The following is a 15,780-nucleotide window of genomic DNA, read 5'->3' on the forward strand; positions in this document are numbered from 1 at the left end:
TGGCTACAAACAGTCTATACTGCTGTAACTGCACTGTTGCTATTATTAATTGTTAACTTCCGGGAACTATTTGAGGCTTCCATTAGCTGCCATTGTTGGAAAAAAATGGAACATTGGCGTCAATGGAGTTGTCGCAACTCTACCTTTATATGGCTCTGGTTCAAACTATACTTACAACCGGACCCGCGTCACACAGAGCAGGTTGTTTGCGCCATGCCCCTTTTGAGGGGAAAACATTCCCTCAGAACAAGCCAGAGTGAACCGGTAGACATGTACCAACCACACAGCTAAGAACCCCTCCCTGAGTTTCTTTTGCCTGCCATGTCCTCAAAAAAAATCCTGACAGAAGAAAATGATGGCTATAAGCCATAAGAAGAGAAGACCGTATGACACTTCTGGTCACTGAGTGGGGTTGTTGCACCACTTCATACTCGGGAGACTGAAGGGACATGTTGTTATATTAATTGAATTAAGCTTTTGTAGGTATCTTTCACGGTTAACGGCAAAGTGGTTATGTATTGAGTGGTCATATTGATTTGTGGTATTTATTGTTTTTATTTACTCCTGCGATTTCTGTACGAATTACGTTTATTTGCGTTGGAGTTAATGAGAGGGGTTGTTTGTTTTCCCCCCGAAAGGGGCGGGAACGTTTGTCACGAGTCAAGTTCCCGGATGTGCCGGAAGTTTTTATGGCTTATACCGCAATTGTCAATGGAGAAATTGCATTGAATTGTGGCTGTGGCTGGGACTGTGCAGCTCTATAAATACCTCCATGGACCCTTCCCTACTGATAAAGAATTCAAGACTTTGTGAGCAATTTGAGGAACAGTTGTGCTCTGACACTATGGTAATGATTCAGACCATGACCCTGACATTGAAATAGTTGAAACTGACTGATCTTAGCCTACATTTTAAATTGCGTTTTTTCTTCCATAGGCAATAGGGCGAGATACCCTTTCTGAAAATGGAATTGTCATGGTCATGCGGTGTAGAGGAGGCTGTTGTCGACCGCGACGCTTCGACAGCTGTTCTCAACCTTTTGGAAAGCCCAGTATCTCAGAAAGATGCGTGAGTAGCCTAATAACTGACGCACTAAGCGTAGGTTTTTTCTATCTTTGTATGTGAGTCGATCTAAGATTCTATTGCTCTGTAGGTCGGTGTAAGCCTAAGGTTTTGTACGAAGAGTCTGTCCTTTCAATCAAAAAAGGTAGGCTTACCTCTCTACTAACTCTAGGTTACTTGGATTGTGTTGTTGTATTGATGTAAAACATATGGTGTATTTCAAATGTGATAATGTGATTTTCCCATGGCACTGGTATCCTGATATAACAAGACATATAGGCAGGCAAACCTAACTACAACTGAGCAATGTTTGGGAGAGCCAGACAAAATGTTGTCCTCCTAAAAGGGATCCTTAGAGTAGCCTATAATGTGTAGACAGTAGACTAATTTAGCCAAACTATAATCTTATTCAGCACATGTTTCCAGCTCAAGGCTACCATCTGTATGAATCACTGAATTAGTCAATGTCCAATGTCAGAATGTGTCATGAGCCATACTGTGGTTATGTGCTTATAGCCTACTGCATGTCTTAATGAGAGGTCAATATGATCAATATGAGCATACATTTGAATGAGGTATTTGTTTCAGTCATAATAACTATTATAATGCTTATTTCCAGAATACAGTCCTCACAACAGACCAAAATAAACATCTAATAAAAAAAGTTGCGAAAGAGATGAACAGAATATCAGAGGTAGGCCTACAGCACATTCAAATGATCTTTCTCTCATTGCAATTTTTCCTCCTCTCATCCTTGTAGGGTCTAAATTGCTGAATATGTCTTTGCCTTAATATTTACATGGTTTTATTTCTACAAGTTTGTTCAGATGATTATCTCTTGGTCTTTTGCCTGTATCAGGATAAAGTGACGTGCCTGTTAACAAGTATCAATGAGGACTACATGAGCCTGAATGAGTGTCGCTCCTTCATCCTCCAGTGGGCAGCTGAGCTGAGAAGCATCCCTTCTCTCAAAGACAGAACGACCCCAGAAGTCAGTCACGCACGCTCACACACACACATTAACAAATTAGTGCAAATGTAAGGGGAAAATGTGGGTAGGCTCATGGAAATTGCTGTCACAGTTCTCTGGGATTCACTGTGAACTTGTCCTTATTTTGCTGACAGAGAGGTCAGTGTCACAACACCCGCCAAATTACCTCTACACAGAAGGATGAGCTGATGGAAGCAAGAACAATCCTGTCAGAGTGGGCAGCAAGCCTAAAGTCTCTGCCAAAGGTCAGTGTGATGTCCTACTGTAGGTGAACATGCTCTCTATACAGCCAATGACACTCTCATAAAGACTCTGAAAACAGTTGTAGCTTGGCGTGACAGCAAGACGCTACCTAAGAGTATCCATGCCATCATAGGCCTGCAACAATGTTGCTGGGACTAGTCCCTTGCAAAAAATAACTATGAATATTACAGTATTTTGGTACAAAAATATTAGCATATAGTGGGTGTGAGTAGGGGAATTTAATTCTAGAATTATGCAAATCCTTCTTATTCTCTCTCTCTCTCTCTCTCTCTCTCTCTCTCTCCTCCCAGGGCTCTGTGTGTGCAGCAGAGGATGTGAGGAGTGTGTTGGAGGATCTGGGGAGGCAGTGGAAGAGGGGGCAGCTGCCCAACATGCTGCCAGCCCTAGACTTCATCATGAGGAGTGTGTTACAGGAACATTCTTTAAAGGTAAATATGCATGGGTATACCCCGAGTTAGTCATGTGAACAACTTCCCCCTTCCTTCCCATCCTACCTGTTTACCATGTTCCACTGCACATGATCTGCATTTTCCACTGCACTGGTGCATTTGATACTGTATGACACCTTTGTTCCACTGCAGTGCCGCATTTGAGCACAGGTGTAAAGTTTCCTGATGCTCCTGTTTACCCAGAGAGACATTTGTGTGAAGGTATTAGGCTGCGTAGATTCAACATAAATGTTGCTTATCTTATTGTTTTTAAATAAGAGTAGTGGCAGTGCATTAAACTAGCATAGGGTAGTGGATAGAGATCTGGATGGGCTACTCTGCTTTATGGGGAAATGGGGTTGTTTCCAGTGTATAGGGATCTGGATGGGCTACTCTGCTTTATGGGGAAATGGGGTTGTTTCCAGTGGATACCCAAAATGTTGCAGCACAAATTAGTTAAAAGTGGCGGGGGCATCTTCTATGCTAATTTCATCTTGTAAAGCTGTCTCAACTCCATGATACAGCTTTAAACGTTGATGAGAAAAAATGATGCAAGATCTTCTGGCACTTGCTACTTTTTGATGAATATTTCTACCATTGACAGGTTAAAACCCCTCTAGGGAGTTGTTGAAGATAAGCTAGAACAGATTATCCTGTGGCTACAGATGCAATTTGCCCCTTATTGAGATAATATTACCTCTCAAAATGTCTCTTTTCAATGGAACCTATATCTCGTTTGATTCTTTTGTTGAGCTTTGGACTCATCAGGAAGTATTCAGACAGTCATTTCCCTGTTCCTTTATTTGGAACACCAGCAGCTAGGTGAAGCAGGAAAGAGTCCGATGATGGTAAATCTATCTACCCTTTGGGCTTTTTGGGGGAAGTAGATGACACACACACACACACAAAAAGATACACACTTGGAAAAAAGTGTGACGTGACAGTTTTTCCATACAGACGCTGCCCAGTGTGTGATCTGATGCTCCCAGTTTAGTTACAGGTTACGCATGTGTTTATTTATAAGCTCCAAATGTCAAAACTTTAACATTATTTCATTGTGATGTACTAATGTACCATTGTACCATTGCTTGTTTTGAATGCCCTTCATAACACAATAGTCAAAGGTACAGCACCTTAAATTGACATTTCAATACCATTTGAATTTCAATAGAAGAATAGGTTAGATTACGTTTGAAAACTGAATATGTATGTACTCCACGTCAACAGGATACCTTGTTTGTGTACATGTGCACATTATAATTGTGTGGAAGGGGGTGGATCTGCGATGCCAGATATCGCTGTTGAGCCTTCTGGAGGTGTCTTGGGCGTGCATGTTTAATAACCCCGGTGAAATGCTCTTGAAGGCTTTTCTGTTGATGTGGGCAAAAACATCAAAGGTTGATTTGTGAGATTTTGTTTTTGATGGTAACTAGGCTTGATTGTTGATAGGCCGCTGTGTGAAACACACTACCTATGAGTTCAACATCTCTCCAGTGTATATTTGAAAAAAAAAAAAAAAATAGTTAGGCAGGCTCAAAACCAAAACAATAGGAACAAAACAAGAGGAAGGGAAACGATGTTCTGTTGAAAAGAAAAACAATAATAAAGTTTCTAAAGAAATCTGAACAGGGACTTCTTTTGTGAGGTAACAACTGCGAGTTGAGGCTAAAATGAAAAAAAGTTGTTTTGTGATGACTGATAGGCAGACCAATGATCACCTGTTCTTGTTAAATTAAATCAGCACCCTGGAGAGGGATACCTACTGACTCATGTAGTGTGGACCTTATGCACGGAACACTCTTCAGCTAGCTCAATTATTTCCGCTGGAGCCAGGTGTGTTGTAGCCGCCGCTATTGCTAATGTAATTAGTATCTATACGGACCTGGTTGAGTTGCACCTAGTGCATCAGCATTTTACAATGTAGAAGGATTTATGTATGTGTTAAAATTGTTATTAATGAGCAAACAAGATATTCAGTTTTAGAGTGAAGATGTAAGGAGCAGAATATAACAGAAGATGCCGTTACAACACAGCTAGCGCTCCACCTGACATAATTGAGCCTTCCGTGCATAAGGTCCATTAGGGGGTTCAGCCTGTGCCCTAGTTGAGATGAGTAATCCCTAGTGCTGAGGTGGTTGAAACCAGAGTGCTGATCAAACAATGCTTGTGATGGGAGAGTGTGAGGCTTTTTAGATTAAATTGTTCTGAAACAATACTATTGTGGATCCTTTTCAGAATTGAGATGATCAGTGTGAGTCTCTTCTATTCATCCTGTGTGGCAGAGTAGAATAGACACACACTGAGTCTCAGAAATGCTATAGATTCTTGTAAATGTTATTTGTTTCTCTTTTGCTTTCTGTTTTAATGGGGGTCTAATCCCAGTCCTTGTTTCTCTTTTGCTTCCTGTTTTAGTATTCCCATTTCTGTGTCACGTTATTGGTAGAGGTTCTTCTTATAAAAGAACATTTGCTCTTTCTCTTTCTGCTTTAGTATCCTGTTCAGCTCAACTCCCATCGGCCACACCAGATCCTTGTCCACTGAAGCGCATCCTGTACAGGAAGTCTGATTATGCACTTTAGCCTGCTCTGTGACAACGTGAATGTCAATTATATGCTACCTCAAGCAAATGTTTCCTTCATAGAGATATTCATATTGTTGTGCATTATTAAGAGGTAGAAATATGTCCAGAAAAACACAAAACACCTTAAGTTTTTCCCCTAAAGTATGATCCTTAAGGCTTAATTTATCCTTAGGGAAGGGATTTATTTATAAGGGTGTTGTGCAGAATACCTTAAATTGTTTCTTTAGTTAAGGAAAAACGTTAAGGGATACTGCATTGAAAGGGATTTACCGTCACAAAAATTCTATTGAGATTGTTCAACAGCTGTAACTAACTGGCTAGTAGGCGATGTTGTTAGTTAGCAACCCACCGAACACAGTGAAGTTTAATGATCTTATCATTCATCTCACCTTAAGAATATTTGCTGAAATTGTTCAGGTAGCAAGTAAAGCATGTTATAGACATGAACTGAACAATACTTGCTGGCTAGTTAGAAATTATCCTGACTGTCATCAGTGCACCAAAACAAACTTTTTTGTAATGTTTTGCCTAGTGAACTAACAGACATCTACATGAAGTTAACGTTAGCCTACCACTAACGTCATGTAAACCACACAATAACAACAAGGCATGTTTCTGATAGGCCTGTTTGAATAAGCATAGCCTATTAGCAGAGAGGTTTTATTTTCAATTGTATAATTTTCAAAAAAGTATAATTATTGCAAGTTGCACTACTTTTTGTATTGGTTTTATACAAGACAATTGTCTGCAATTGTCTTCTGTCTTCTTGCATTCTGATTCCTCACTTCATTAGAATCATGAGTGGCTCTTTGTAAACAGCATCATTTTCTGGGGCCATGCAAACCTGCATTACCACTAGTGTGAAGTTATTCTACATCATGGCAGTAAAATAGACCATCCTTAGTCAATGTACTGCAGCAATTCCTCTCTCAACCTGTAGAAAATGCTGTGAACATCTGATTATGCATGAAAAAAAAAATACAGTGAAACCGTGATATACATTTTTGGTCATACCGCTCAGCACTACGATCCACCTTTGATTTGTTGCACAACCTACACACCCTTTAGCCAACAAATCAAACATGTTATTAGACAGCACTGGCATGTTCTTCAGGCTGACCCCAAATGTGCTGAGCTTTTTCCCAACCCACCCCTTTTTACTCACTCCAGATCTGCTAAAAGACAGGCTGGTCCACTCAGACACCTTCAATCACTCCATGCGTCCCCGCGAACACTTGGATGATCTGACGGGCTTCTTTCTTTCTTATCAGCTGGCTAAAATCATATCTACAAGAAAGGAGCTTCTTTGTTGCCATCGGATACTGTACCTCAACACCAACGTCCTTGACCTGTGGTGTTCCCCAGGGTTCGATCTTGGGGCCACTATTATTCAACCTCCTCAATATGCTCCCACTTGGACAAATCATTCAAAATAATTTGATTTCATATCATAGCTATGCAGATGACACACAAATTTACTTAGCTCTATCACCAAACGACTATGGTCCTCTTGAATCTATGTGTCAGTGTATAGAACAAATCAACACCTGGATGTCTCAAAATTGTCTTCAGCTGAACAAAGAAAAAACTGAAGTAATTATATTTGGTAAAAATGAGGAAAGACTTTTTGCTTGTTGCCACTCTCCTTGACACAAAAGGGTTGAAGGCAAAGGATACTGTTAAAAATCAGTGATCAAAATTTCAACAGCCACATGAAAGCGATAACTAAATCAGCTTTTTACCACCTCAAAAATATTGCCAAACTCAGAGGGCTGATGTCAAAACATGACTTAGAAAAACTCATTCATGCATTTATCTCCAGCAGGGTTGATTACTGCAATGGACTGTTCACAGGCCTTCCTAAAAAGACTATTACACAGCTTCAGGTGATACAAAATGCAGCAGCTAGGACTCTAACAAAAACTAAAATAACTGACTTTTTTTTTACTACTTTTGCCTTTGTTTTTGCCTACTAATTATTCTTTATTTTTAAATGATTTTACCTTGTGTTTTATGTTTTCTTTTTATTATGATCTTTACCTTTTAACTGTTCTTTGACTATATTGCCCTTCTATGCTTATATTTGTTATTATTGTTTGGTTTTGTTTATGTAAAGCACATTGAATGACCTCTGTGTATGAAATGTGCTATATAAATAAACTTGACTTGACTTGACTTGACTATGGTTTGCACTAATGTAGGTCTGTGGACCGAAACGTTTGTACATCACCTCACTTAGTAACACATTGGTTTGATGGATTAAACACTTGGTGTGCGAGTTTTTTCCTTGATTGACTTGATCAACACATCCATGATTCGTGGAAATGTGTACGCCAGATTTATGCCTATTTTTTCACATCTTATTGGACACCACAATGGTTTTCCTCATGTGGTAATAGTTTTCCCTGTAATTATGTATGGTTTGCGGAAATGGGAACTACTGCATCCGTATAGATGAGAGGAGCAAAGTGTGAATTGTGCAGTACATGCTACATTATGGCCAAGCAAGGTGTACTACAGGTGTACTACAGCCGTACCTTACAATCAGGCTTTTAACAACGAGAAACAATTTCCTCTGTGTATTTACACCAAGTTGACCTAACTTTCCACCTCTGCACATGTGACCAACGGTACATATATATAGGGTCTTGGCTCTAAAAAGTGCTCGACTACGCCACTTGGGGCCCTTCACGCCAAGATATGTTGTAACCCAGGTATACTTAATAAGACACACACAGATCAGATAAGTAAAGACATGATTCCAGTACAAAAATAAACAAGATTTATTAATGCAGAATTCACTTAAAAGGCCAATTGTTCATTTAACAGGCTAAGCACTGGAATGCACACCCCCTGGGAGAGGCATGAGGCCGACACAACACTTGTGCTCTTGACTCAGGTGCCTATTCACACAGACACACACACGCATGGCAAGGCACAACGGTTACAGTTTACGTGACAGTATCGACATAAGAGTGACATGACGTGTCATAAACAAGTCATAAATGTTTAGGACATAACGCCTCTATTATTAAAGGGATATTCCACCATTTGGGGAATTACACTCATTTTCCACCTCCCCTTGAGTTAAGCAATTGATTTTTACCTTTCTCCAGTTCATCCAGCAGTTTTCCAAGACTGCCGATACCAGTTTTAGCTCCAGCCTAGCATAGATCATTGAATCTGACTAGACCATTAGCTTCTCGCCTGCTAGCATCACGTTTAAAAGTGACTAAGATTTCCAGGAATTTTCCTATTTAAAACTTGTCTCCTCTCAAGTTAGAAAGTGTAATTAGACCAACGGAAAATAAAACGTGGCGATTTTCTAGGCTGATTTGACCTGGAACTATACTCTCATTCCAGCGTAATAATCAAGGAACACCATGGGCACAACAGCACAATCAGGGTGCGATTTGTAGGGGGAGATGGTGGGGATTTCCCCCCCTCTGGTTTTCCTATCCCTACCTCTGCTAAATTATTTTTATCCCCGGTGGGGACAACATTTATCCCCCTCTGCCCCTCATATTGATTAATGCTACTTCATATAAGTAAAGCGCTGCAACGTGAGAACAGTCTAGTAGGCTAGCCTACATAATAATCTGACATCAGAAACGCTTTCCGTCCACCGTCCAGCACTCATGCTGCTGACACAGTGGCTGCGTGATAACTTAATTTGGCCTTGATCGTGCAGGACATTTCAGAATGTCGAGTGTGTAATCCATCATAAATGGCTAGTTTCAATGGAAAAGTTAGCTGGACAAATGAAAGAAAACGAGAAGGATTCAGTGAAGCATATCGTCATATTTTAGAACCTTCAGAATTAGGACAACTGCATGTAGAGTAGAACATAGGCCTATTGCCCGAAGGAACTTACATTAAATGAGGAGATATTTGCTGAATGTCACAAAAGTGTTACAGAAATTGCTTGGCATCGCTTATTCAATGTCTCTCTACCGAAACACCTGTAGCTTGCGGAGGACGAACGAAATGTTGGTGGGTATTTAAACTAGCAGGTGTTTTAACAGCTGCAAGAAATAGAAGCTTTATTGTCTTTATGTTCTGGTAAATTATTTTCATAAAACTTCAAGTTGCCCTATAACTTTACTCTCCAAACTCTTCACTGCACTGTAGTTAATTAACTGACAGTATGATAGTAGGCTATTTATTTTCTGTAGGCTACAATAAACATTTATTTTTTCAACTTTTGCAATATTACGCACTTGGCTACTGAACGCAAGGAGAGAGAATGTTCGTAGCCTACGCAGCGTGTAGCGCAATGTGTAGGCTATTTGGTTACCAACTAACACTGTTAGCCAATTCACTAACTTAAGACTTCAGTGCCATCATATACAACGTTTTTTACACAACAAATACAGAAAGGATGGAGGCAGCAAAAGTAGAGGAGTCATTTCAGATGAGGCAAGAACAAGGTGAGTTTGTACAAAGCTCTGAATGGCATAGCACCTTCATATATCTCTGAGCTTTTAATATCTTATCAACCACAAAGGAAACTTAGATCATCCAATTCTAATCTTTTAATCGTACCCAAAGTGCTCCACAAAGTGGAGAAGCTGCGTTTATCCATTATGCCCTCAAACTATGGAACACCATGCCTCTGTACATCAAGCAGGCGAGTTCAGTACATATTTTTAAAAAAGATCTGAAAACATACCTGTACAGGAAAGCTTTTAGTTAACTCATCTTATCCTGTAGACTACATTTTCAGATTATTCTACATCTGCTACACTGCAAAAACTGCTTATCTAACAAAATCTAACCAAGTGTTATTAATCTTATATCAAGATAAAAAAAACTAGTTGGTATTGTTTTCAGTATAAAGAGACTTACCTAGCGCTTTTTTGTGAAATCATTTGACTTAATTTAAAAGAAATTTGACTTATTTTAAGACATCTCATCTTGAAAACAAGCAAATTTGTCTGCCAGTGCGTTAAGCAAATTTTTCCTAAAAACAAGCAAATTTGTCTGCCAGTGCGTTGAGCAAATTTATCTTGATAAGACTCCTTAAAATAAGTTAAAGTCTTCTTAAATTAAGTCAAAATGATCTTTTGAGAGGGCGCTAAGTAAGTCTTTTCATACTAAAAACAATACCAAATAGATTTTTTTATCTTAATATAAGATCAATAACACTTGGTTAGAATTCATTTTTTGCAGTGTACTATTGGAGGGCGCAGCCAGCCAGAAGCAGATGGGCTCCCCCTATTAAGTCAGGTTCTGCTCAAGGTTTCTTCCTGGAATATGGGAGTTTTTCCTTGCCACAGTTGCCATATGGCGTGCTTGTGGGGGGTAAGAGGGTTAAGGCTGCCAGTCTTATGACGTCATTTTCTATATTTTTTATATGTTGCTGAGTAGATCATAAACAGCAAAGAAAAGTGATTGATAATGACTGACTGACTATCATTGTGTTACATGCTTCAAATGTAAAGCACTTTGAGCTGCATTCTGTGTATGAAAGGTGCTATACAAATAAAGCTTATTATTGTATGCTTGTCAAAACGTAGTCCTACCCTGCATTAGAGGAGCTGATCATCATACCAAGCACACTCGCTGTTTAAAGTCATACACCACGGTAAACTAAAACTAAAATGTTACAAAGGTGGCAAAATTAATATAGGCTATTATTAGCCATGACATTAGGCTACTAGGCTATGAATCGTTCGTTCATTTTTTTTTTTTTTTTTTTGGGGGTACAAACTTATTCAAAATCATCCCCCCCTCTGGTTTTTACACAAATCACACCCTGAGCACAATGATATCATGCAGCACCTGAAAATAGTCCCTGTAGGCTAACTTCCAGCAACAAGGTTGAGCTGCAGAAGACGAATCGGTTAGTGACTGGATATTTACGCCTGAATGAGAGTATAGTTCCATGTCAAATCAGCCTAGCAAATCGCCCCTAATAAAAATAGTGGATGCCCCTGGTGTAGTATCACATGCAACAAGAGGTGTTTTCCAATTTGTGTCATCAACAGCCGATGACTAGCTACAGAATGTTATGTTCACATGACAAAGTGGATTTAAAATATCACCCTGCTATGTGCTGCTGTAGTAATTGGAGATGTGTCATACACGGGAGAGATAACAACTAATCTGGGTCTTTAAATTCTTCCTGCACTGTAACACCCATTAACTGATAACACAATAAATCAGGCATTTATTACCTTGGTGGGAAATTATGTTGGCATGATTATTACGTTTAAATGCAGATTTTTATTACGTTGGTAGTTGATTGTGTTACTGTACTTTCCCCATTGATCTTGTTCTGATTCTGTTTACTGGTTCCCCGGCCGGTTTGTTGCCATTGCCACCGCGTGGTGAGTTGTCTCCACCATGTACAACATACAGAGAATAGCCACACTGAACACCGTGGATCATTTGGGTGTAAGAGTCACTGCTTATTGCCTCTTAGCTAAATATAGTGCATGAAAATGCACTGTACTGTTCCTCCTGGGCATTTTATTATTCGTTTTCTTCTAACGCAGTTAATGCAGCTTCAACCGCTTAACGTAGGAACTTCATTCAAACTATGTTGCGTAGGTCTTACTTAGGACATGTGGGCTTTGTATTTTTCATCTTTGTAACTTTTATACTTTTTAAACTATTAATTAAAAACTATTAAAAATTTCCCCATAGACTTAACATTGGGCTGATGACATCATAGGGCCATTAAGCAGAATCCAGGGCCAGGTGGCCAGGCCACCTGCAACAACTGTCGGTTTCTCAGGCTTTAAGCATACAATCTCATTGTCTTAAGACTACAGATCCTGTTCCACTGCTTCCTCTGTCCACAACTGTTTCAAAATAAAAGTCCTCACCACAACAATTCACTGTTAAAGGTGCCCTGCCACACAAAACCGTTTTACTTTTTTTTGAACATGTTAGGTCCAAATGTGTTTGTGTTATGTTGTGAATGTGAAAATAAACAGCTACCTCCTCTGTCAGCTCTAGCCACTGAAAAGAAATAAGCAGAGAAATTAGGCCAATTGCAAAAGCTCTTCAGATTGACGTGGAATTGATGAGCTCATTACTATTCATGAACTTGCCCAGTTGAGGCCATGCCCACAAAATTCGTTAGCTCTGTGAGTTTTAGTAGGCCTATGCAAGGATGGCTGAATGTCAACGGACTTGTGGGCTATGCACGAATAGAACGTCAACAATGCATTTTGACCAAGAACCCAGACTTGAGGATCAAATGGCTTCAGTTTATTTTTTGGAACAATGCTACAGGCTTTGCAAAAAGGTTGCTGTTGAAGCCTGGAGCAGTAGGCCTCCATCGCAGCAGTCTACGACCAGTGCCCGTAAGTAAAACGTTATTGTCAACTCAAGGAAGTGCTATGTTATAGAGGTTTAATGAACTCGCTAGCCTAGCAGGTTTTATTTATGCACATTTGGACAATGCTAGCACTCGCTAGCCAAGCAAAGTTCATGCCATGAAGCTAAAATTAGTTGATAACAGCTACCATCGCGGCAGTCTACGACCGGTGCAGTCCGTAACTAAAACGTTATTGTGAACTCAAGAAAGTGTTATGTTATACAGGTTTATAATGCTAGTACTAAACAATGCTAGTACTCACTAGCCAAGCTAAGTTCATGCCATGAAGCTAAAATTAGTTGATAACGGTAACGGCTGTCATGTAGCTGTTAGCCAATCAGAGTCAAGCAGTTGAATATTAATGAGAACTTTCAAGGCTTTCAATATCACGCTAGAATGGCTTGAAACAAGGTAACCAAGGCATGTTTTCCACAAAAAAGGTTACAGAGTCCATGGTAGAACTTCAGACATTACCACAAAGTAATGAAATACATGTGGCAGGGCATCTTTAAACAATTTAACCATTTAAACTATCCACCTATTTAATTGTTCAGCCAATCCAACTATATTAAACCACCACCTACCTAGCAACCAACATAACAACCACCTCAAGTACTCTAGCAACAGCCTAGCAACCATGTCAAATACCCTAGCAACAGCCTAGCAACCACTTCCACAGTTACAACCTAGCAACCAATATAGCAACTAATGAGTTTAACCTAGCAACCACCACAACTAACCTTGTAACAGCCTAGCAACCACCTCATGTACCATAGCAACAGCCTAGCATCCATGACAAATACCCTAGCAACAGCCTAGCAACCACTTCCACAGTTACAACCTAGCAACCAGTATAGCAACCACCACAACTATCCTGGCAACATCCTTGCAACCAGCATAGCAACCACCTCAAGTACCCTAGCAACAGCCTAACAACCATGCCATATACCATAGCAACAGCCTAGCAACCACCTCAAGTACCCTAGCAACAGCATAGCAACCATGTTAAATACCCTAGCAACAGCCTAGAAACCACTTTTACGATGACAACCTAGCAACCAACATAGCAACCAACATGATTACCCTAGCAACCAGCATAGCAACAACATAACTACCCTCGCAACAGCCTGGCAACCAGCATAGCAAACACCATAACTACCTTAGCAACAGCCTAGCAACCACTTCAAGTACCCTAGCAACAACCTAGCAACCATGTCATATACTCTAGCAACAGCTTAGCAACCATCTCAAGTACCCTAGCAACAGCATAGCAACCATGTTAAATACCCTAGAAACAACTTAGCAACCACTTCCACAGTTACAACCTAGCAACCAATATAGCAACCAGTGAGATTAACCTAGCAACCAGCATAGCAACCTCCACAACTAACCTAGCAACAGACTAGTAACCACCTCAAGCGCCCTTGGAACAGCATAGCAACCATGATAAATACCCTAGCAACAGCCTAGCAATCACTTTTACGATGACAACCTAGCAACCAACATAGCAACCAACATGATTACCCTAGCAACCAGCACAACGAACCTAGCAACACCCTAGCAACCATATGATTTACCCTATCAATACCCTAGCAACCACCACAATGTCAACCTAGCAACCACCATAGCAACCAACAAGATTACCCTAGCAACCATCATAGCAGCCACTTAATTTGGCATAACAACCATCATATGTACCGTAGCAACACTATTGTATCTGCATTATTTGTTTTTACTCTGTATGATATTTTACATAATATTTTTGCATTTTCATGCACTGGAAATTCCTTGGGAATTAGTTTAATTTAGTGTCTTTTGATTTGTTTGCATGCTCTAGTCTCCCTTCCCATCATTATTGTCACCATGGTATGGGCCTGGGCCAGGTGCTTGCATAATGTCGGTAGGCCTGGGTGGTGTAGAGCTGGGTTAGTGCTTTCATATATCTGTATGGTGCTGTGTCCTGTTGTGTGAGCCTCCGAGGAGGGCATTTGTGTTTACTTTATTTATCTATTTTCTGGGTCAACAGGTAGGGATTAAGGGGCTCATTGACTGTAATTATTGTGGGAATGTGTGCCGAAGATCACCGAGAGCTCGATGGTGTTTTAAGCCCCCACCGTCAACTTCAAGGCGACCGTTGATTTCAAGGCACCTAACTCTAACCTTAACCCTAACCCTTTGCCTTCCATGCAGCGCTGCCAACGTTGGGGGCTTAAAACACCAAGTAACTCACCGAGTACTGTCAGCACAAAATAAAAGACTTTTGTTTGAGTTGCTGCAGTTAATAGCTAGAGCATCCAGGCAGCTACAGTGCTACACTCTGGGGACCTTTTTACTCCATAAATGAATATGGTGATACAATTTAACTTGTTGTATAACTCATCCTTCTCAAAGTCAATGGTCAGAAGTTTCTTTACTGTTACCATCTCCATTTCTGCTACTATAAGGGGACCATCCTGAATTCAACACCATCACTAAAAGATGTCTCAAAATCAAAAGTGAAAGATAACAACAATAACAATAATAGTTAAGAATTGTTGTTGATAGCATTACCACTGTCTTACTACTTAGTTCTCCTGAGGGCTTTCTGCACTGATTTGAAGTGATGTTTCAAAGATGCACACATGCAAAGATGCCATTTTTTGTTTTTTCAACATTTTGAAGACAGAGAGTGGAAGAGCTGGCTGTGTCTCATGCTTCAGCCTGACACAAAGCTCTGCTCAGTTGTGAGAAAGATTGCACCAACAGCAAGGTAGGAGGTGGCGGTTTCCCCTCACAGGGAAGGATGGGAGGGAGGGAAGGAAGGTCCACTGCAATGCTCCGCATTCCTTGGTTAGCCAGTGGCTGAGATCAGGATTGTGAAATTGTCAATTGCAAATCAGGTTTCTAGGCCAAGTATACTTGTGTATACAATTTGGTCTCTGCATTTATCCCATCCGTGAATTAGTGAACACAGAGCACACAGTGAGCACCAGGGTTCTCAAGTCTCACGCAATGGGCGTGAGACACACGCAATTCTGTGAATTCAGTGAACACAAGTTCACACGCCACACCTTGCATTTCTCACGCAGAAATATTACTAGGAATGTCATGATATCTGCATAATTATTTGAGGACGCGCAGGGAT

At 40.3% G+C, this 15,780-nt stretch overlaps 1 protein-coding gene across 1 annotated transcript; it reads left to right on the forward strand.

The window, feature by feature from the left end:
* The first annotated feature begins 665 nt into the window (after positions 1–665).
* zgc:113314 (uncharacterized protein LOC619272 homolog) lies at positions 666–5,734 on the forward strand. The gene is made up of 8 exons (XM_048238582.1): positions 666–847; positions 937–1,068; positions 1,154–1,207; positions 1,682–1,756; positions 1,922–2,053; positions 2,188–2,298; positions 2,608–2,745; positions 5,236–5,734. Exons 1-8 carry the CDS (start codon positions 773–775, stop codon positions 5,284–5,286), a joined length of 768 nt encoding a protein of 255 aa, XP_048094539.1. The 5' UTR covers positions 666–772; the 3' UTR covers positions 5,287–5,734.
* Positions 5,735–15,780: the final 10,046 nt, after the last annotated feature.

Source organism: Alosa alosa, chromosome 3, assembly GCF_017589495.1.
Source record: "Alosa alosa isolate M-15738 ecotype Scorff River chromosome 3, AALO_Geno_1.1, whole genome shotgun sequence".
In the NCBI taxonomy this organism is placed as follows: domain Eukaryota; kingdom Metazoa; phylum Chordata; class Actinopteri; order Clupeiformes; family Clupeidae; genus Alosa; species Alosa alosa.